Raw genomic sequence first — 23,639 nt, forward strand, 5'->3', positions numbered from 1 at the left:
TTAAAGTTTAGAGTTTCATGAGGTGGAGGTGGTGGTGTTTGGGACTAACACCTGAGGTGCATATTAAACAAAGATGTGGTTGCGACCCTCTGCTCAACGAAAGAATGGGCTGCTGCCTGTGATATCCCTGCATAACAAATCCGTTGTCCCTGCATGTGTGATAACCAAGAGTGGCCACACACATACAGATGAACAACAGATGCAGAGTTGGCGAAAGAAAATGGGAAGGACAGAAAGAGTGGGAGTTGTTTTTTTAAAAAACAAAAAAAAACAAATACGATCTCTGTCCAGACGCACGCTTGCAGTTCCAGAACCTTGACTACAGAAGACCTCTGAAGTGTGGCTCACGTGCACCATTTGCCCAAACAACAGCATCATTCATGCACCTCTCAGCATTGTAAAATGCATCGTTTAAAACTGCACTGCAAAAGCTGCCACACAAAGTCAGGCCACTAAAGCTTGGACTTTGTTCTCGGTGTTGCGTTCACTGCTGGCAGGCTAGTAGCGGATGTCGCGGTGAGTCATGGAGTGGAGAAACAATCGGGCTGACTAAGCCCGATCAGGAAGGGAACATGGGTTTTTCGTCGTTATTGTTTACAGATGTTTACGAATTATGCTGTCCATATTAAAATGCAAAAGATAGAGTTTTCAAATCATTCCATGTCAAGTACTCAGAAAGGCTTGAAATCGCTCAAAAAGAGTTAAATGAGACCGGCACAGAGGCAACAAGTGCTTAAGATTCTAACGGAAATGTAGCAGAATGGATATAGCCTGTGTGTGTGTGCGCGTGTGTGTGAAAATCAGAGCAGAGCAGAGCAGTACTTCTGTGTTTCTGCTCCACTGGTCCGGCTCATTTAAGTCATTAGTCCAGAATTGGGCCAAACTTGCAATTCCAGATGGCTGACAAAACACTCCGAAGGTCCTCTACTTTCTGCATTTTCTCATCTTTCCTTTAATGACGACCTCTATTTTGGGACCTCAACCATAACTCATTGTGTGTGTGTGTGTGTGTGTGTGTGTGTGTGTGTGTGTGTGTGTGTGTGTGTGTGAGAGAGAGATGGAGAGAGAGAAAGAGATAGAGAGAAAGAGACTCAGTTTGAAGCCTAGGCTATTACTGTGAGTGTGAAGGTGAGAGGAGGTGAGAAAGCAGCCCTTCGCCTGTCTCTGCAAGTGTGAAATATGCCAATACCTACTAGACTGGATGGGTGTAGTCTCAGTATGTGTTACCATTCACAACTTGTTTGGATCCAAGATCCACACTGGGTGCCGACTTCCCATTTATGAAGCCTAGTCATACAATACAAGCTTTTTATCTTTTCATTTATGGGTATCGCCATTAAAATTCTATCTTAATCCAGGACTAGGGATTAATCCATCTACAGCAAACCGACTCTAGAGGTTCATAGACCAGGAGTTTCTCAACTGGCTGTAATCAACCATTCTGACTTAAGGAAGCAACTCCACAACGATCATTGTATGAATACATACCGATTCCCACAGTGAAACTACATTACTGATTGAAAACCCCTGGCCACTATAGACCACTATAGACGGTACTGCGGTCTACAGATACAAGTGAGAGAGTGCGGCGCGCTCACCGCGCTCTGGCACATGCTGTCCATGGCGGCGCCCTTCTCGCCGCGGCCCACGCGCATCAGGCAGTGCAGGGTGCGCCCCTTGCGGTGCAGGCCGGAGCAGTGGGCCTCGATCTCGCCGCGGCAGTGCAGCACGATCTCGGGGCTCAGCGAGAAGTCCTCCATCAGCATGCGCCGGTAGTCCAGCATCTCGCCCTGGCATTCGCCGTTCACCGTGCGCCCTACGACACACACACACACACAGGTCAGATAATAGCATTACATTACATCACCAAGGTACATAATATCCTGCAATGACTAATCTCACCAGGAAACTAGATCATGCCACATCAGATGATTCCCACTCCAGTGAAGTAAATTACGAGTTGCTTGAGACAAGGTTATATGAACACAAAGGAAATAACTTTACTTTGTGGAACAAGAATGAACACAGCGAGGAACAAATCTCAAAACACATACGGAGCACAAGCACACAAGAAACTACTGACAGATAGACACACACAGACACACACAGACACACAGACACACACAGACACACAGACACACACAGACACACACAGACACACAGACACACAGACACACACCTCTATGTACAGCGGCCTCCAGGCAGAGCAGCAGGTAGGAGAGGCGTGCCTCGCGGGCCCGGGGCATGTTGGTGTCCAGGTTGCAGCGGTACTTGCGCAGGTCGGCCTTGCAGGCCTTGGCCAGCGAGTAGCTGACCTTGTAGTCCTGAGCGATCAGCTTCTGTCTCGTAGTGAGGGCGTCTCTGCACTACAGAGAGAGAGAGACCGCAGGCATGTTTACTGACAGGCTTCACCAACTCAGACACAACATACACACACACACACTTACACACACACACACTTACACACACACACAAACACTCAGGCCCGAGGCCAGTGACATTCCTGTGGGTCTTTATAATAGAAGTGTGGCTCCACAGTAAACTGAGTCATGCCCTTTCTCCAAGCTTCATTTTTGTGTAGGCTGTCGGAGGTCCAACAAGTAGCAGGCATATGACCACAACGCCCAACTACACCAAACAACTCGGGAAGAAAGCAGGCCCGTAGGCCCAGGCAGCCTTGGCATCAACGTGGGATTGTCCAGAACCCAGAGACACGGCTAGGACAGGTAAGAGCAGATTTACACATACCTTTTCTGACATGGCCTCCTCGAATTTGTGGTTGAACAGGCACTTGTAAACTCGTCCCTCTCCAACTTGAGTCTGTAAGAGAGCAGGCAATTCCCATCAGTACACCGCATGAACACAGATGATGTACTTCCTCAACACATCTACACACCCTGCATTTCAGTTGCGGAACATGTTCTTAGGGCAAGTGTGCAATTGCGAGTTGTATTGTTTATCTTTTAATGGTCTGCGATTGATCGGGTCGCTTAGAAGTGCATGCGAGTGAAGTGTGTGTGTGTGTGTGTGTGTGTGTGTGTGTGTGTGTGTGTGTGTGTGTGTGTCTGAGCAAACAAGCCTAGAGTGAGGAAGGGAGCAAGAGTGAGTGAGTGAGGAAGAGAGTGCGCCAGCCACGCTTCCATTGATACAACTTCAGAGGAGGCCTGATTGCTTCTTTTGCTGCAGGCAGTGAGAATCTTCAGTCTCTGCTCTCTGCAGAAGAACTGTCTATAATGACCTCCCCCTCAACCAGCAGAAAAGCTCAGATGAGCAGCACACACATACACAAGTGGGTACTCTAAATTATGACTGTCAAGTGTTCTGCTGCAAGGTTATTTGGTCAAATAATCAAACAAACATCGCCCTCAGGTCTATAGTCAAGTACTTAATCATGCCCTTATTACAAAGCTCTATTCCCCATGCATGCCATGTCGACGTAGTAGGCAACTGCAACAGGAAATCATGTTCACGGAGTGGGTTCACAAGGCTAGAGAACATGTTTTTCAACATTGTAAATGAAATCCCACTGACAAAATGTTGAGGTCAAAGTTCATACGGAGGCCAATATCAATGATCAGATCAATACATGACCTACAGTAAAGGAGGGTCATCAGAAGCCAAGCAGCACATTCTGGCTGCTGTGCTAACATATGGCAAGCACATTCCTATCAGTGATATTATTAGCCGAATAACACAGTGACACAAAAACACTCCTCGCCGTTAACCAAAAGCCATCTGCGGAGGATAAAAACAACAACTGTGGCTCCTCGGAAATTAAACCCATGAAAGGATGTTACCATGCCAACATGTCCAAATCCACTCTCTGGCACACTGTACCTCCGCTCACAAATATTTCACAAAACAGACGTTTGGGGACGTTGGGTGTCTATAGAGGAGCAATACAGACAACCACTCCTTAAGCATATTTGCTAAAGGTCAACTCGGGATACACACCGTACAGTTCAGTGACGCGTTTGAAACACATCCTTGCCTACTCCGTGCAGGGGATACAAATTGCAGACTGTGGAAAGGCAAATGCCAAACAGCCCACACGATACTGCTCTGTCCGTGGCACAAAAGGGAGTTTGGCTGTTTGCTTGAGACTGGTTCATTGAGCCAGACGTCATCATGTGATTGCAAATGGCCTATTTCTGTCCATCACGGCAAGTCCCCTGCGAAACGCCGTTTTCTTTTGTTTGACTTCAGTGATCATTAAGCTGTATGTGTATGCGTGTGTGACCCGTGGGGGTGTGCATGTGTGTGTGCTGAGGAGCATGTGTGTGAGGCCTGGGAGGACGTGCCTACATATTCACACCAGACACACTGCAGCTGAGGCTCCTGCTGCCCTGGTGTCGCCTGGCCCATCCCTCGGGAGCAGATGTCAATCCACACCCCCCCCCGCCCCACACACACACAATCAGACACACACAGAGACACAAACACACCAACTCACACAGCCCACAACCAAACCTGAGTCTCTAATCTGCACAGAAGCTCCCGGTAAGGGGACACACAGCTGTGAGATGGGTCAGGAGATGTCAGTCTCAAAAATAAACAACTGCGAAAATTAGACGTCTCATGGCTAGGAAGTGACTACTTTAAAAGATGACGATAGGACCAAAATGACACCCAGACACTGGTGGAGGAACCAATTACCTTAATATCAAACTAGAAAGGAACTCGGAGAGCGCAGACCTCAACCAAGATCATGTGGCATGCTAGTCAAACTCAAAATATCAATGAACACTGTGTGAACACACACACACACTTGAAATCCAAAGGGTGAGATTGTAATTGGGCCAGTAGTTTTTGCATAATCAACATTAACATCATTTTTAAACCTTGTACCCATGTACCTTCTAAACCCTTCTTCTGAAACTGCTATGAGGAAGATTAGCTCCAATAATCTTTTCAGGTTAAAATACAAAAAAAAAGAAAAGGTGGTAAATTTTATCAGTGTTTCAGGGATTTGAGATTTCGGAGGCACGGTTGACATACGTCTTCACAGAAGCGCTCGCGGTCTTCACGGCAGGCAAAGTAGAGGTGGCGGTCCAGGTGGAAGTCGTCGGCCGAGAGCTCGGCCACGCGCATGATGGACTTCTTGCAGCCGTCCTGGATGGAGTGGGCCTGCTCCTGCTGCTCCGCCTCCCGCACCAGAGCCTTCTCCAGGCACGAGATCACCTCACCCTGAGAGTGCAGGTCCTGGAGAGAGAGAGAGAGAGAGAGAGAGAGAGAGAGAGAGAGAGAGAGAGAGAGAGAGAGAGAGAGACACAGAGAGAGACACAGAGACAGAGAGAGACAGAGAGAGACAGAGAGACAGAGAGAGACAGAGAGACAGAGAGAGAGAAAATGACAAATTAAGGGACAGCAACAAAGCAAAGACTGTTTTCTTATTATTCATTCTTCTTCATAGTAATGCTTTGTAGTCTACAAGTGAGTGAGTGAGTGAGTGAGTGAGTGAGTGAGTGAGTGCGCATGTTCATTCATGGGCATGTAAGTTTACTTTTTAATACTATTTTATTTTATCTTATAATTTCCATACCTATCCTACTCCATGTTAAATGTGTTTCTTTTCTTGATAGTTTTCATTTTGTTGTGTTACAAAATGGCCAAAGCAACACGATTTGTATGGGTTATGCCAATAAAACTCAATGAATTTGGATTATGATGGCAAAGAACAAACACAATCAACAAAAAGCCGAAAGGGGGAAGATGTGAAACCAAAACAAAGGAACGCGAGTTCTCCTCAGTTCACAAATCAGCAGAACAGCTCTCCACTACAGAGACCTCCAAGAACTTCCACTTGAGCGAGACGGAACAAGGCAATAAATAAAATAACATAAAAAAATGATCACACACTTAAAACGAGTCCCAGGGGCTAAGACCAGAGACGGCCGTTCAGCTCAGCACAGTCGGATTTCAAGTCGAGAACACAAAACCAATTTTCTGCCAGAGATTTACAAAACCACGTCGCTGCAAAAGAGGGAAAAACGGGACATGAACAGGACACGCAGGAATGTGGAACCTCCCCGTCTGTGAAAGCGCTAACCCCGACATCAGATCGTGCTCTGCTCCCAGACAAACCGGGGCATAAAGCACAAGATCACATGATCGGCGACATGACAGATCGCTGAACTGGGGATTACGAGCGGAGACCTCTCAGGTGAAAACTGTCTGGAAGACGAACCACACGCTGGCAAGAGACATTGCTGATATAGATTACATGCACTGACATGCAAAGATCCCCCTTCTCCACACACACACACACACACACACACACACACACACACACACACACACACACACACACACACACACACACACACACACACACACACACACACACACACACACACACACACACACACACACACACACACACACACACACACACACACACACACACACACACACACACACACACACAGCATTTGATGGATCAAATGTTGCAAGTATGCTTGGTGCTGATAGCAGAGACAAGATATGGAGACAGAATACGAGACAGACATAAAACTAAATAGACAAGTAGAGAGAGGGGAGGGGGAGAGAGAGAAAGGAAAGAAAAAGAGAAATAAAGATGGGGAAGAGAAAGAGAAAGAGAAAGAGAAATAGAGAAAGAGAGAAAAGAGAGAGAGCGAGAGAGAGAGAGAGAGAAAAAGAGTGAGTAAGTGAGTGAGAAAGAGAAAGAAAGAGAAAGGAAGAGAACGAAAGAGAACGAAAGAGCGAGTTTCCGGTCTACTGAGCACCATGCTGGTTAACCACACTTTTGCGCTAAAATATGAAACCTCTCTCGGCCACAGCAAAGAAAGAACATGTTAAATTGAGAAGAAGAAGGAGCAGCAAGCGAGCCTCTGTTCACACTGAAAACTTAACAGCTTTGTCCAGCGGTCAAGCCCCAACAGCTAGCCTACATAACCAGGAGATACCAGCACACTAAAGCCTTTCAACCTGCAGAAACAGAACCCATTTTATGAGATCATATGGGGGGGTAAGTTGGTAAGTTCTGCAAATAGCTTGAAGATAGCGATCTATTTAAGCAAAGACTAAGCAAGCACAGTCTGCCCGCCCAGCGCCCACAGCCATTCCTTCCGGAAGAATCCATGTCACAACGTTGCAGTAAAATGACTCAGAGAGGCCTCAGGTGCGGGGCACTCCGGCTCAGTGCTTTTATCAGCGGGGTCACGGAGTCCAAATTACGTGCGTCTGATGGAGCAGGATGAGGCCGCAGGCTTTGCCCTGCTGTGTTGTGACCCCAGGGCTCATCGTCAACGCCAATAAAATCAATGGTTCCACTTTCCTTTCCTTCTAAAGACAACTTCTGATCCTATCAATGGCTTCAGTCACACAGCATAACAGAATAATTACATCCAATAGGATAAACAGGAGGTCATTCATGTTCCCTGCATTTCATCAATATAGCCAAAGATTTGTGAACAACTGTCCCAATTCTCAAACAATTTGAAAAAATATAACACATCACAACCTATAACTGTGTGTGTGTGTGTGTGTGTGTGTGTGTGACCATACATAATGCCAATGAAATAGATCTAAAACATTTATCTGATATATGTGAGAAATGTTTCTACCCAATGTCTGTTCTTCAATATTGCTGATGGCGTGCATGTGTGTGGAGTTCGAGTGCTGTGGAGATAGCTCACCTTCTCCCCGGTGCTAATACTGCCACAGTGCAGCGTGTTGATGTCCTCGCGGCACTTGTCCATGAAGCCACAGATGAGCCGGAAGTCGCTGAAGATGATCGTGGTCATTTTGGTGACATACTGGTGGCACTGCCGCTCGCTGATGTTGCCACGGTGATCCACCAGGCAGGACACCAGATAGCCTTTGCCCTTCTCCTCTTCCGCACATTCTTTAATCTGTGGAATGGGCCCCATCAAAAAACAGTCTGTAAGAGCTTTCATACAACGAAAGACTATATAGTACAGCTTCTCCCCCAACTGCCTCAAATGTTACATCAACCACAATACTAGTCAATAAAGCACCCTGTCTAATGCTACACTGCCTCCCGTTGCAACAAAAAACTATCAGCAGGCATTTAACGGTTAGGAATTAAGTTTTATAAAAAATGTAAACAAAAAAAACAGCAAATGTGACAATATATATATATATATATATATATATATATACATACATAAAAGGGTTACAAACTGACATGGGATAGGTCACTAGCGACAAATTAGATGAGATGAGAAGACAAGAGTGATATGATCCTGCAGTCTCAAATAAATGGGTTTAATCCAGTAAATAAATACACTAGCACTGCAGTCACCCACTCACACAGCAGGAGGACAGTGCCATGCGAAAAAAACAAACATCAGTTTAACAAGTGATGCTCCTCCTCTCAATAGAGACTTCCAAGGTCAGTTTTACTCCCGACTTCACCCGAGCAGTCTCGGTTCAGTGGGTAATGCCACCCCAGCACAACACAGCACTAGATGAGTCATTAGCCCAACGCCAGTGTGTTCATAACAAAAGCCTGTTAAGAGGATCACAGTGGGAGGGAGCACCAGCGCTGTGTGTTCTGACGCCTGAGCACAGCGATTAAGCGATGGCCTCCATTGTTGGGGACACCCACACTCACATCTGTGTGGACTCTCTTTGATCAGCGCGGCGGCTTTCTGCCTCCACTAGTACAAAAGCGCCACGACAGCACCAACCAAACAGACCATTCTGTTGTTCTGTTAAGCGGATCAGTGTCTGGCCGGCAGATAGAATAAGTGCTTCTTTGAACGATCTGTGTTTGTGTGCAACGTGAGTGCACGTTCGTTGATCTGTTCTCCGTGTGTGTGTGTGCGTGTGTGTGTGTGCTTGACAGCCCCTCAAGTACACAGCTTATGAGGTCATGCATTTAGTTGGTTATCTGTACACAATGTCCAATTACCCTCAACTTACTCCTCAGCAAGACCCATCCACTCACAGAGAACAGTGTGCCACAGAGCACAGCCTGATGTAACACATCATCGACCAGAGCTGCTAATGATCTAGCCATGAACAGCAAACTTCTTGACTGGGGAAGTTACCTCAGAGCCATCAAGTTGTGGCGAAATTTTCTGACCGTGCTGTTCATCTGTGGTACAATACGACTCAGCTACGACTATGAGGTAGAACTCTTGATGCATTTAAAGCACTAAGAGCAGTTGTGCTATGAGCATGTACAATTAATTCTGTCTTAGACATAAAACCCATTCAAAACCCTGAGGATAAGCTAATATTGGACTATTGGTGTGTGTGTGTGTGTGTGTGTGTGTGTGTGTGTGTGTGTGTGTGTGTGTGTGTGTGTCTTACTCACCTCACCGATGGTGGTTTTGCACACTTCCCCAGCCACTGACTCAAATTTGGGATCTGTGGTCAGATTCAGCTTGTAGTTCCACAGCAGCTATGAAAGAGAGAAAGCAAGCGTGTATACGAGTGAGACAGACAGACAGACAGGCACACACACACACACACACACACACACACATCACTGCAGATGACAGAGGAGCAGAAAAGCACAGGAGAGATGGGTGGTGGGGGTGATGCAATCAGAGAGGGAAACAGCAAGCCGGTGATTCAGGTCTGTGTGTGTGTTTACTGCACCGTATTGAAACAAGAGCCGCCAGTTTAACAAGCCCGACAGGACGTGGCGAGAGCATCTCTCCTCTGAGGAGGAAGCTGCGGGCAGCCTGCGGAACCATGACCCCTTTTGTTCATCCCTGACCAGCGGCCCAGAAGACAACACCATGCTCCACACAAATAGGCTATAATAAGACCGTGGAGAACTCAAACATGCTGTGCTCTGGGGGATTCTGTGAAATGCCCAGTTTCCAAAGTTTTCAAAGAGGGGTCATTAAAGATCAAAGAGTTCAGATTAAAGCCAATCAACAAACAGGAACGTTTTCTTTTTGTAAAAACACTGGTTATTTATACTTCTTAAAATCAATAAAACTATTCTTCTCCTCCAGGGCAGAAAACGTAGTGGTTGCAGACCAGACCAGACCAGACCAGACTAGAGACCCTTCCCTGGACCCGGACATATCCACGCTAGTGTCTGGTATGCTAACTCGAGGAGGCTGCTTTGTAGGTCAGTAAGCCGCGGCTACAAAGGAACGTCTATATTTATATTCCGTCACTGCTACTGTTCACTTAGCCCCCTTTGAAGTGATGGGTTCCAAAGGTCGCGCAACACACCATGAGTGTTTGTATAACCAGAGAGCAGTAAAAATCCTTCCGCTGTAAAACAACATGGAAAGTTACTGAAGAATAATTTCCTGTGTCCTGACTTGAGCACTCAAAGGCTATAATTTTGAGGGGGAAACTCTGACCCAAAGGCATCGACCCTAGCCTACAGCCCAGCTCACCCTGTCATTAAACGAGTTAGTTAGTCAGACAGGAACAAAAGAGGGGTGGGATTTACACCTGAGGGAGTAGGGTGTGAAGCCTTGTGGAGCATTTAGCAAAATTACAGGGACTAATAATTTGGTCCAAAACCATGGCCATTTGGACGCAATCCCACATGTTAATCCGTAACCGTTCTGTGCTGCCCAACCATATTCTGGTCTAAGTGGCCACCAACAGCCAGGTTCGATTGTAAGCTGCGGTCATTTCCAGACCCCACCACCATTTCTCTCGCTCACTGGTTTCCGGTCACTCTCAACAGTACTATCGCCATAGAGGATAAAAGCTCAGAAAATATATACTTTAAAAAAGAAAAAAAAAAAGCAAAAACTAATTGGACTCAGCCACGACTGAACGACAGAAGGACTGGCCCTCTACCCCTCTGTTCCCTTATCAGGTGGCAGAGAGAAACACTCCTATCTCCTTTTTGTCCTGGATATCGCTAGTACCATTGCTTCTCACACACAGCTCCGTTTTTGTCAAATAAGGTGTAGCATCTGTCCTGCCAGGTTCTAAATTGTCATATGGCCCACTAGCACAGCACCACAGTGATCCATCATCTCCTTTTTTTTTTTTTTTTTAAAGGGGGGAGAAATCCTATCTGTCCCTCTGCGGCTGTTAAGAGCCGCTAAGGGCAGCCAACCAGCGCCATGAGATGAGAGGGTTTTTTCAAAAGGATGAATCACGTCCTATTGTCCTTCAGACTCCTACTGCCGCCGCCGCTACTGCTGAGGCAGCCTGCTGCTGGACTAGGGTTCTTGATGCAGCGGTTTTCAGTGTTGTTTTTCTGCAGCACAGCACACAGCCTCATTGGAATGGTGATCACTGACACACACAGTAAAAAGCTATTGTTGGCCGGTGGGTGATTCAGCACTCCAACGAATGTGGCTCAAACCCTTCTGCTAACCCTGGTTTATTTGTTCCATTTCTGAAAACAATAACTAGTAAATGCATTTATAAAAACCCTCTTCTCTGCGTTACTGAATCATCAAATAACATTTAAATAAAAAAAAAAAACAGCCTGACTGTGACTAACATTTATTTACGGTGAAAAAGCTGACTGATTCCCTTTAGGGGTAAAAAAGTGCCCAATGCTTTAAGCGAATATAGGGTCATAAAATGTGCAAAAAGAGAGAAGCAGCCAAACAGCAGAGGGGTACAGCTGGAATATCAACGGTGGGGGTCGGGGTGGAGTTGGGGGTGGTAAGTCCTTCAGTCTGCTCTATTGGTTCTTAGCTTGTGGTAAGTCCGACATTGGGAAACAAGGGCTTTAACATTACTAGAGGACTGGCACTGATGATGTGAATAACCATAGAGGTAGGGGAATAAGAGACTTGAGCACTTACATGGTTGCAGTCTGTTGCAATCTCTGTGTCCTGGAAGGAGAAAGAGAGAGAGAGAGAGATGTGTTAAGATGTGACAAGACATCAAGGGCTCTAATGATCACTCAAGAGGCAAGCTGCAACCGGCAAAAACCTCTCCAGAGGACAAGCCCCCTCATCCCAGACTGACAAGAGATAAGGGGGGGGGGGGGGGGACCTGCAAAAACGCAGAGGCACAGGCGGACATGTAGATAGAGAGAGAGAGAGAGAGAGAGAGAGAGACCCATAAATACAGACTCAGACATAAAAAATAGCACATCCACAAAACAGCCCATTATTTTCCAATTTTGAGCGCATCACATAAAGCAGGAATGCATTTAACAATTCAGCACTGACATTCATAAACTAAGCCGTAATGGACAGGTCTTTTTGCTTCACGGATTACAGCAGGGCTCTTACCCTGCCCTCTCCGAGCAGGCTGAATTACTCCAGTCCATTGCTCACAGACTGAGTATGCCACTGCACATCGAGGCTTCTGATACACAACTAACAGCCTGCACGGCAATCATCAGTGCATCATCATGTACCCACACTGCACACGTGTCAGTGTTACACAGACCTCACCCACAACACACATTCAATACGCATAACTTTTAATAGTGGCATAGTGGTCACACTTAAGTAAGGCCTGGCAGTGTGATGACCTTTGCAGAGCGCCTCAATCTCCTCCATCTGCTTCGAAAATGACATAGCTGCTACTAATGGACACCCCTGACCCCCCCCCCCCCCACCCCACCCCCCGAAACCTCATTTCAATCACACATGAGCACCTACCCGGCGCAGTTACATCATCATTACGCGCCCATTACGCAAGTGCTGCATGACTCATCAGACACAGACCACATCGACACAAAGTCAGATATAGGCTTAGGTCACCTTCATCCAGCAGTATATATATATGGCCAGAAGTAGTTTTAGCTATGAAAGGACCAAACATAGTCAAGACTCCATTAGATCATCAAGTCATTACGCTTCAGAGTGCTCGGCCAGAATCAGATGCACCTTCTCACTGTGCTCCATAACCAACTGAAACTGGAACACCGTGATCTGAAACCAAATCCACCGCTAAATCTCATTTAATTCAAAGATTGCTTACAAATTCGTTTCAACTGACGTGTCACGACAGTTTAATCAAGACAGTCACCGGACCCCCCCCCCCCCCCCCCCTTTCTTCTCGCATGCAAATACAGGAGCATTTCCGCTTGGTCTCTGTTCAGGCTCTGTTGCCTACGCCCAGCCCTCCTCCCACCCAATCAGACGCCTGCAAAGGCCCATGGGGACACCAACAATACCCAAAACAAGAGTCAAATTATCCTCTAAACGTGAGTAATTGATCCCCTCTCCGCAATTACCCAGAGAATGAGACAGCTGGCGAGCACCTCATACAGCCTGCGTATGCCGACACACGTGCAGTTCAGCAGCGACGGAGAACCTGGCTGGATCGCTCTGAATCAGCCTAAACATGGAGAAAAACGCATCCAGGGGAAGAACATTCTGTCTTGGAGAACACACTCGGGTTTCCACAAAAACGACCTGTACCTACAGGCACAGAGGCAGCTCGCACTAATTCCTGACACCCCGTCATCTACGGTGTCACAGTTTATTTTCACCCACGGAATGCAACGACTGCTGGCTATGCTGGAGAAAGTGAAAGAACTGTAAAAGAAAGAAGAACTTATTTCTGGAGAGAAAGGAACAGCGAGTACAACCATCTCTGCCCAACCATGACAGAAACCCAAGTAACCTTGGTGGACAAGTCCATGCATGCGAGTTTTAACACAAGACAACCGGACGCACAATGGCATCAATGGTGTTGATGGTAACATTTCAGCTCTCTCAATCAATTGTTTTATTCATTCATCATTTGTATTTAGTCACAATTCCCTACCAGTTTCTTTCCTATAGCCTGCTAACAATGCAACCGGAGGAGGCAGTCGTCCATCTCCACTTGCGTGGCAGTGTTTCCAGCCATGACATGAGAAACGATGTCGAGAGCAGAGCTGGCCTAATTCTACATGGCTCCCTACAATGCCTCGGGGTCTGCGTGTGGGCCCAACACCAGCACATGGGTGGAACTGAACACAGCCCAGGGGGTGTTTGGGAGCCTCGGCGGGGATTTGCTGAGCACCAGGATAAAAATCAGACCTTGACCACCGCTACCCACCACTCACCATCACTGCCAGACAACAAATACACCAAGTGAGGCGCGCAGGCAGGCACACACACACACACACACACACACACACACACACACTCTCTCTCTCAAAATGTCACCGGGCTTAGGTCCCATCATGCAAATGAGATGGCGTTTGCTTCCTGAGCCCATCTGTTGTAGAATCATGCATATTGCCGTCTCTCCCCCGCTGTCCCTCGCTTGCGCTCTCTCTCTCTCACTCTCTCGCTCTCTCTGTCTCGCTCTCTCTCTAGCCTTCCCCTCCCTCTCTCCCTCCCTCCTGTCTTCAGCCCTCTTCCTTATTAGCAGTGCTGGATCAGCTGAAATTACGCAAACACATGCTGATCCTTCCTTCCACTAATCACGGCTAGTTTTACAAAACTCAAGGTCTACGGTACAAAAACATCATCTAACCTACTGAACAACAAGTCAACAACGATCAAAGATCTAAAGCCTTTATTTCCTCTGAAATGCAGCCACAGTGCTAATATACTCCAAGATCAGAGGAAACGGGTGTCAGCAGGCTAAAAGAAACCTTCCTTAAATCATGTCACTCACTTCCACATCCATCTTAGGTCTTGCCTTCTTTTATTGCCACTAGATATTAGGATGACAGACACCTTCTACGTCAACAAAGACTCATCAATGTAAAAGAGAATGAGCATCGGTATAACAGCATAAAAAGCACACATTGGACAGATAAAAAAAGATAAAATATAGAGAATATTCTCAAAATGTGTATTAAAGTGGTTGCATTAAATTGTATGGCACCATTAGGACATGCAGGCATGCTGCTTCAACAAACTTCAGAATCCAGTTTTTGTGGTCATGAGCACTAATTAAAGCACTTGTCGCCTGACTGGACTAATTGCCTAATCCTTCCTTATGAGGGACACTAGCTGGGAAAAAAATACCCCAAACAACATCCTCACCAGGTCAAAGTGGCAATAGCTCCTAAGTCCACCCAACAGTTTGACAAGAAAGCTGAAGATCTGAAGTGACAGATAAACTTGGACAAACACATGCTACTGATAGCAAACAGGCTCTATTTGCGCAGGCAAACACAAGTGAAATGCCACACCAGCAGTCCAGTCGGGCTTAACCACACACAGCTGTTGGCACATGGGCAACACTCAGAGTCGGAGCCCCCTTACGGGAGTCCAATCCTGGCAGGGCTCCAGAAAGATCTAGGAGGGGTCGGACCCCTCTTGCTTCCAGCCCACACTCAGACTCATCCTCGGCCAGTTGTGCTAGGGAGAGGTTACAATGGGCTTCAGCACAGGGGATGGACGGGGACGACTGGGGAGCTTGTGCAGAAATGTCACGCACACACCCATTTCCATTTGTGAAAACAAAATCCTCTTCGCCCAGCTTTTCTGTGACTACTAAGAGCGGTTCAGTTTATGTTTCAGGCCGCTCGGCTCTCTCGCTGCCGCGTTTGAAGCCCCGTCAAAAAGGAGTGTTTTGGGGAAAATACCTCCTCCGTGTGCTTCAGTAACTAACGCTTGGTTCTCCAAACACTGCGTGACGTTTTGTCGAGTGAGTCAAGATGGCTCAGCGTCTCATCTGCAGCCTGTTGCTCAAGCTGGACGATGGAGCTCATTTGGCACCGAACCCCCCCTGAGATGCACAGCTGTACTGTGAGAGCGAGCGAGCGAGCGAGATATTTACAGATCACGGAACCAAACGTATCCCGCCACTACAATGGGGGAATACCAATTCCTCCATCCCCAAAAGACATGCTCGGATGTTTCCTTTATGTGAATAACAGGATATCAGCGTTTCAGTGGGGGATGGGGGAGGAGGGCACAGGAAATCAGCGAAGTTTCTAGCAAAGTGGAAAATCACTGTTGAGAGGCAAGCTTTTATTGGCTTATCTTGGACTGATCAGGTCTTTTTGAGTGTGTATGGATGCAAAAATAGACTGGAGAAAAACTTAACATTGGCAACAACCAGCCTTTTTCTGCTCAACCAAAATTAGTAAATACCATATTTCTGGTGACGGGATTGCTCCGGAGTTCAAAATTCAGGGAGGACATTCGAAGATCAGTAAAATGCAACAAAAGATCATCCACTCGCACAGAAAACAAGAGACCACCAAGGACACCATATGCAATTCCAACATTTTCCCTCCCAAGTGCACAACAGTCTCCTCCCATCACACAGTTGCGTCCTTAAGCGTCGACACCATCTGCAAGGGATAGCTTCAGGCGGATCGTGCCAAGACTTCCTCCTTAGTTTCCCCAGAACGAAGGGATTCCACAGAGGGGACAGGATCTGGGACACACCCAGATGAGCCAGTCAACAGATGGGAGAGAGGGAGGACCACCACACCTTAAAACCACAATGGCATGCGGGAGATACCTAGCACTAAAGGCTCATTTATACTCAAGGTTGAAAATGGATATGAAGGGCTAGGGGCCCGAAACGTTACACATCGTAGTGATTATTAAAGAACACTGAGGAGCATTCTCTGGTGTGAGGACTTCCTGTTCTTTTAACTTTTGCGCATCTGTCCAGCGCCCAGTGTTTTATCTTTTTGGATGTGCGTGCGGTACTCTTTTTGCATGAAAATGGATATGAACACAGACTGAACCTTCTGTCCGTACTCTGTGTTCATGGTGTCATCAGGTCTCATTACATGAAACAGACGTATTCATTTTTGTATGAAAAGGGAGCATAAGGAGATCTACATCATGACGTCCAATTACCAACGTCTACAGGTGGTGAGAGAGAGGTGGAGATGCAGTAGGCTATCCCACGAGATGGAGGTCATGGGGGCAGCCAGCTGTTCAATTGTTAAAGTACGTGCTGCTCTACCAGCCACACGCAGGATAATTCCTCCATAAACTAAGGCTGCTGTGCAGGAAAAATACGGCTTTGTGCCAAGCTATTAAGAGCATCATTCACACTGTTTATTAGGAGCAATTAATCAGTTATTCTCCACTTCATTAGGAGTCCCGCAGTGGCTCAAAGTGTCACCTCAAAAGAGTTCAATGACTTTCCTTTAACGTCACGGTTGGGAGTACAACGTTGGCTTGTGGATGCCGTAACATTACTTGAAGCGCCACACCCATGGAGATGGTCAGTGTTGTGGAAACAAAGCAGCTGTGCTCAAGCCAAAGAAATTCTCCAGTCTTTCAATACTGCTCATTCCAAGAGTTAAGTAGAGACCAGGGAAGGGAAGAGAAAGAGAGAGACCAAAAGGGAAAAAAATTTATTAAAGGAAAACTATGCGCTGAAAAAAGGAAGCGAGAGAACTCACCAAAAATAAACGTACACTGAACAGCCATTTTTTTTAACTCCTCTGTGTCATTTTCTCGCAGGGGGCTCCTGATATACCAACGGTTTATCAGGCCTTTTCAGGATTTGGTTGAGTGTTTGTGCTCTTTATTTCACTCGCTCTGAATCCAGACGGAGCCAAAGCCTTGGGGCTGCTTACACAGGGGAAGTAGCACAACTCTGCACAGCTTTCCTAAATCACGCAAAAAGAATGCAAGCGCAGCACTCTGCCACTACAAATGAACCTGTCTGAACTGTTCCCTCTGGAGTGTTTTGTCTGAATCCTCCGCCACTGAACAAAGGACCAACCGCGTTGGGTTTGGGTCAGGGTACAGTTCTTCCCTCCTTTAAAACTAAGAAAGGAACATTTCCTTAGTGATTATGTGGTCAGACAGTTAGAGATTAAAGGAGCAAGGGGTGAGAGCCTGTCCCTGAAATTGGACTCCTGTTTGAAAGGGTAATATGTGCAAGTCGAGCACAGGAAATCGACTTTTGCCTCTGAGAGCAATTAAGAGGCTGGAATCATTGCATGTCAGGAAAGGTTTTATCTGACCACACCAATAAAAGCTTGAAGTGTGAGAAGAGACTCGGGAGCACCAGGAGCAAGACTCCTGGGCCTGGGAGGAGCACTGGAGGCTGAGGTACATCGCAAACAAACTAAGACACACACACACACACACACACAGCTAGATAACAGCAAATGTTTAATTAGCAGTGGTGGGAGGAAACAAATGAGAATCCGAACAGGAAAGTTAAGAGGCAGAGCTCTTCGTGTGTGGGGAGCCTTGCAGTATCGAGTGCAATCCATACCACAGCATCGATAAAGCTGACCAGAGGCTGAGCAAGTGGGTGCCTGCCTGATATCTCTAAAGGAAAGATAGCAAACGACTGACCTCAGAAGTGAAATGTTTGTCTCAAAATCCTTTTTGATAGCTGGAGACTGACAAAAGATGAGAAGGCCACTTGAAAAACAAAACATGCCAAATGTTTGACACTTGACACTGACAAATTCCAATGCATACTCCATCACTGGTCTGCTGTACTATTTATTTTAACTCTTTAAATGCCAACCACAATAGTGATGCACAACTCCAGCCACAATCACAGACTAGCTCTATTCTAGGCCGTTGACTGCTTTGATTCCCGTCCTTCCTGGTAAAACGCAAGGAGGCGGCAATACTGGTCGGCTCCTGGTCGGTCTCTTTATCGGACTCGGCCTTTTTCTTTGCCGAGATGGAGATGGATCTCTGGCAGCCAGTGTTGAGTGGGAGGCCTTATCTGGCTCAGCCCCACAAAACCATCAATCCTCGGGTGCGAGGGGGAGCACTGCGACCGCAAGATAACACAGAAATATCACAACACAGACAACTGCATCTTTATCCTAAAGTGCCCTTTCACCAAGGGCTGAATATATCAGTAGTTCTCCAGCACTCGGGAGTTGCTAAGTACGGGCCAAGTACTCTTGCTGGCAACTAGGTTTATTTAGAACCTGCGGTAGCTTGTGTATATCTTGGGAAAAGGAGTAAACTAGAGAGATTTTAAAATGTTAGCTTTCGGACAAATATAAATAAATCCAATTGCAGTCTTGGCATACAATGTAACGATTGTGCCCGTTGCATTAACCTCGACAAATTCATTTTACATATAGGCTGTTTATGTACTTCAATGATACCAGCCATTTTCATATCCTTTTGTTCAAATAGAGTGGCACTCAGAGTGTACGTCACTTGAAATGAAATGAAATAAAAGTGAAATATTTAAAATAAAACCTAATGATACCCGCCCAGCGCTGGCAACGACTTTGATTGACAGAGTCTCCAAACACTGTTAAAAGACCGGCGCTGTCACGACCGGCGCTGTCTCAATTTTCTCCAATGTGATTAAAAAGCACATTACATTTCAAAGAGCAACTGCAAAGCCATAGCCTAACCTCATTTCACACCTTCTGTGGACTCCTACGCAAGCCAGTGAGAGTCTGTAATCATGCAAATGGACATGGTGGCGGCATTTGCACATATTAAGATGGTTCAGCCGGGTGCAGGCGGCGCAAGAACATCACAGTGAAACGAGCGTTGCTTTTCCTCGAGCCAGAGAGCCATAATAAAAGTGCTGTTGTGATGTCTTCCCTTTTGCTTTCGTGGCTGCCATGCATCGTTAGTCAGACTGAGGTCCCAATGTCCCTCGTCACTCAAGTTTGCACTCTGTGATCAAAAGAAAAGTGGAAATCACTGAGCAAAACATTTATAAATCATTCAGGGAGATCCGCCTTTTACACCTGTTTCTCATCAGCAGAACACGGGAACAGTCACCTCAAAGCGCTGGGATACAAATAAAGATTTGCACCCGAACATTGCTTTTGGACATTTTTCCCCCCAAATTAGGTCTACCTGCTCATCTGCCAAGAACTGATGAAACCAGAAACCGCTTTCTTTTTCCTTCTTTTCCCCAACTCAACCTTCAGATAAGCTGTCGACATTTCCCCCCCCCTACCCCAAAGCCCAGCTCCTCCCTTGCAGATGAAAGCCAAGAGATACTAGTCATGATGACACATCGGCATTCTCTGCCACGAGCACAGGCCCCATTACAGGAACTCAAGAGCCAGGGTTTGGCCCACAGCAGCGAGCTCTAAGTGAAGCTGCTTCACCCCGTTCCGTTCCGTACTGCTCTTGGAAACGTGTTCCTGCAGGCAAGGCGATGAGCCCAGGGTAAAAGGATTACGGAGGTACGCCAGGTGATAACAACAACAGGCCCTCTTTTCTGATCGAGAGCAACCTGCTGTCAGGAAAAAAAAAAAAGGGGGGGGGTCACAAAGAAACACTCTTATGGCTGGGATTGGGTCGCTTGGTTCCATCTGTGACCAATTTCTGGGCCTGCAGCTTATCAAACACATTTACAGGCGCGAGTACACACACAGACCTGTCATTCAGACACAATGGAGAGGTACACACAGCATACAATAAACAGATGTGGCTGATAAACTCAGCAAATCCTTCTATTTCTTCCCCTCATGAATATTTCCCTTTCTCCCACTTACTCACACACACACACACACACACACACAATCGTGACAGCAATACATCCGTCACGGTCTTCATCTGGGTGACGACAACCCTGAGACAACTACTAGTCCATTGAGGGCACCTGCTCAAAATGCAAATGGAAAGATGGAGAGGAGTGCCCTGCTGCCAGACACTGACACAGCACAGCTGCGTCTCAAGCTGCCCGTCTCCCTCTGCTATCCATGGCCAGAGAGTGGCCAATCTACAGGCTCTTGCCTGGAGGGGCAGAGGGAGGGAGAGATGGAGAGAGAGAGGGAGAGAGAGAGAGAGAGAGAGAGAGAGAAACAGAGAGATTTATAGATGCCATTTCCCTCTTCAGAAGGCCACAGCTGTTCCAGAGTTGTGCTAAAGTAATTATTCTAATCATTAGAGCTTTCCTCAAAGCCCAAATCACAAGAGTCCCTCCCAATTTAAATAAATGGCTAACTTCCAAAGGCAGTGGCGTAATAATTAAAAGCGAGGACTTGCTGGGGGGGGGGGGAAGAGACAGAGAGACCTACTGAAACTTAACCATGCGTATCTTTCAGTCTTCACCAGTCATCAAAAAATGTGCAAGGGGGGGGGGGGGGGGAACTAAGCAACACTCAATAGAGAGAAGATTGGAAGGTGGTGGAAAGGCCTTTTTCGGCCAACCCTTCAAATCCACGTACACTCACAAAAAAAAGGAGAAAAAAAATTTCAATTCTCCAAAAAAAGTCACCACCATACAATCACACAAGAAGGATGTGCTTACCAGTAAGAGCCAATCAAATCCCTTTGTGACATGATGGGTGCGCTGCACTCCCTCCCTGCAGATCTGTTTGAAATTAACTCAGCACAGCGCAGAGAACAGTGCTCTCCACCATGTGAACATGACAGACCCACTAACCAGAGACTCCACACACACCTCATCTGGCAGCCCTCTTAACACTCTCAATACAAGACAAGAGACACAGACACGGGTATCATGAGGGGCAATTTCGGAGAGATGAAAAGAGTACATCCAACAACTGCATCACAGACAAGAGAGGGAGAGAAGGAAAGAGGCGAGAGGCTGGACTTACTAAATGGGTCATGAGGCTTATCAGTGCACATAATAGGCCTCTTTTCTGACAGAGCTGTCTGAATTGTCCCAAAGGTGCATGAAATAAGCGGCCTGGGGAGAGGAGCTCCCTTCTTGTAATGAGAGACGTACGCCGTGGCATTACAAAGCCAACTCAACAGAGGGATGCAGTGTACGGCCATTGCGTAGACCCAAGCGGCCTGTGGGCCACGTGAGTTGACCTTATGACAGGGAGGCCAGGCAGCGTGGAGGGGCTAATCAGACCCCAACCAGCAACCCATGTTTCAGCAGTAACATCACATCTTTTAGGAACATTTGACAATCCGGGCTCTCTCAAAATGCCAAAATGCTGTCCTAACCAAGACTTGAATTTGTTCCACATGGGAGACGAAACTTTGCCCTTATGCATGTATTATGAAAATGCATGCAATAATGTGCCTAGACAAGAACTTCAGTCAAGGAGTTGTGTGTGTGTGTGTGTGTGTGTGTGTATGTGTGTGTGTGTGTGTGCTATAAATCCTTCAGTTTCGCACATTCCATAACCAATTCTTTAATTATGCATTTCAAATCTCAATGGTAAACCATTCTAACCACAACCAAACCAACAGAACTCTATTTACGCTGGATCAATTTATAACATAAAATTGAAGGAAATTCCTTCATCAGCAAAAAAAAAAAAGAGAGAAGGAATCATCGTGTCAAAATAGTCATAATGTGCTAGGGAACTACTAAAAACAAAGAAACCGGTAAGACAGTAAGCAAGGGAAAGAAGTAGCTTCAAAATAGTACTGTATACAGGCTACTGTAACTTCTGGGTATCACCATGCTAAGAGGGAGACCTAAAGGAATCTTCTGAGCATGTTTGAGAAATGTAAGTCCTACAAAGAGTGCTTCCATTATGGAACAGCTAAACCAACTTGCCATGTACAGTATGAGATGGAGCTGGGATGCCGTGGCAACAAGTCAACCAAAATGCCTCCTTCAGTACAATACTTCCTTTATTACTACAAACAAACTGCCCATATAGTACAAGGCTGTCTTTCAGAGAGCCATCACAAGCAAGATGTCAACAAGACCGATCGCCAACATTTAAATTAGGCTACTTTAAATTACTTTGGGCTTTGCTGGGCACATATACCAAATTGGCTATGCTGGGTCAATATACCATATTATCAAATGGCACTGGGCAATTGCAAAAACAGAACTAAAAACGTCAGAGAATGACAGCTAAGAAGTCTGCATGATCCTTTATCTTATCTAGGCAACAATAGGGAAAATATGCCAGTCTAAATGGTAGCCTACAGTAAACAGGAGAACCCTCAAAGAAAATCAGAGTACACCAGTCACGATGCTTTCCAAGGAAGCCCTTAACAGTCACCTAATAAACACCACTTATTTGATGCCATAAACAAAAAATAAATAGCAGCAGTCTTGAGAGGTTGACACCAATGTCTATTGTCAATCTAGAATGCCCATACACCAAACCAGGCCAGGCTGATTGGGCTGATAGAACAGCTATATCGTAAGATGTGTTTTCGCGTCATCTTTGAAGATTTAAAACCAGCTAAGCCCGACTAAAATCTGCCTTCTGATTTTTAGCTGGTTTATAAACAAGGAGAAGGCTACGCTACACTATCAGCTGCAAGTTAACGGCACAACCTGAACATGAACAAAAAACGTCATGGACCAGACTGGTACAAATCTGGCAATGAGAAATGATGATCAACCCATTTGCGATCACACAATCCACAACATTCAAATCATTCTTAATTTACAAACGTTCGCCAACCAGATTTCGGAAAGCCTGCAAGCAACAACGCAAAATATTCACTTCAATGTTTTGGTGTTAACACCTTCAACGTTGAGTAATGTTAACGTTGACTGAAGTTGCAGCAGGTTCATTGTAATGGTAACGTTGTCGTAGCCTAATGTCAGTTAAGGTTACAACAACCTAAACTAAGTGTTACAGCAGCATGAACAAAACTAACGTTACCATTTCCATCATACTTTACAACCTGAAGATGACACGTAAAGCAAAAGCTCCCAATAACGTTGCTACATGGTGTCTAGTTGAACAATTCGTGTTTACCTGAGGCTACTTCGTTGTCGCATCAAGTTAACCAAGCTTCCCAAGTTAACCGAGGCAGCACCGTGCTGACAAGTTCTTGGGTGACATGTACATGTGTTAAGAAACCTAAACTTAAGAAAGAAGCTCTATGGTACCTGGCAACGAAATACTGTGTTAAGAAACCCAAAGCAATACATTTGTTTCAATTCGCTAAGTTATCAAGCCAGTAAGCTAGCTCGCT

The 23,639-nt window shown here is 46.2% G+C and overlaps 1 protein-coding gene across 2 annotated transcripts in view; it reads right to left on the minus strand.

The window, feature by feature from the left end:
* glg1b (golgi glycoprotein 1b) overlaps nt 1-23,639 on the minus strand; it is a 43,311-nt gene that overhangs the window by 19,216 nt on the left and 456 nt on the right. For both annotated transcript variants that reach the window (XM_062548706.1, XM_062548705.1), the window contains exons 2-8: nt 11,739-11,768; nt 9,308-9,394; nt 7,659-7,874; nt 4,999-5,202; nt 2,749-2,820; nt 2,180-2,366; nt 1,599-1,816 (exon numbers count right to left, since the gene is read on the minus strand). In XM_062548706.1, the coding sequence (XP_062404690.1) occupies nt 1,599-1,816; nt 2,180-2,366; nt 2,749-2,820; nt 4,999-5,202; nt 7,659-7,874; nt 9,308-9,394; nt 11,739-11,768 (1,014 nt within the window). The remainder of the gene's footprint in view (nt 1-1,598; nt 1,817-2,179; nt 2,367-2,748; nt 2,821-4,998; nt 5,203-7,658; nt 7,875-9,307; nt 9,395-11,738; nt 11,769-23,639) is intronic.

This window comes from Sardina pilchardus, chromosome 11 (assembly GCF_963854185.1).
Source record: "Sardina pilchardus chromosome 11, fSarPil1.1, whole genome shotgun sequence".
Classification (NCBI taxonomy): domain Eukaryota; kingdom Metazoa; phylum Chordata; class Actinopteri; order Clupeiformes; family Clupeidae; genus Sardina; species Sardina pilchardus.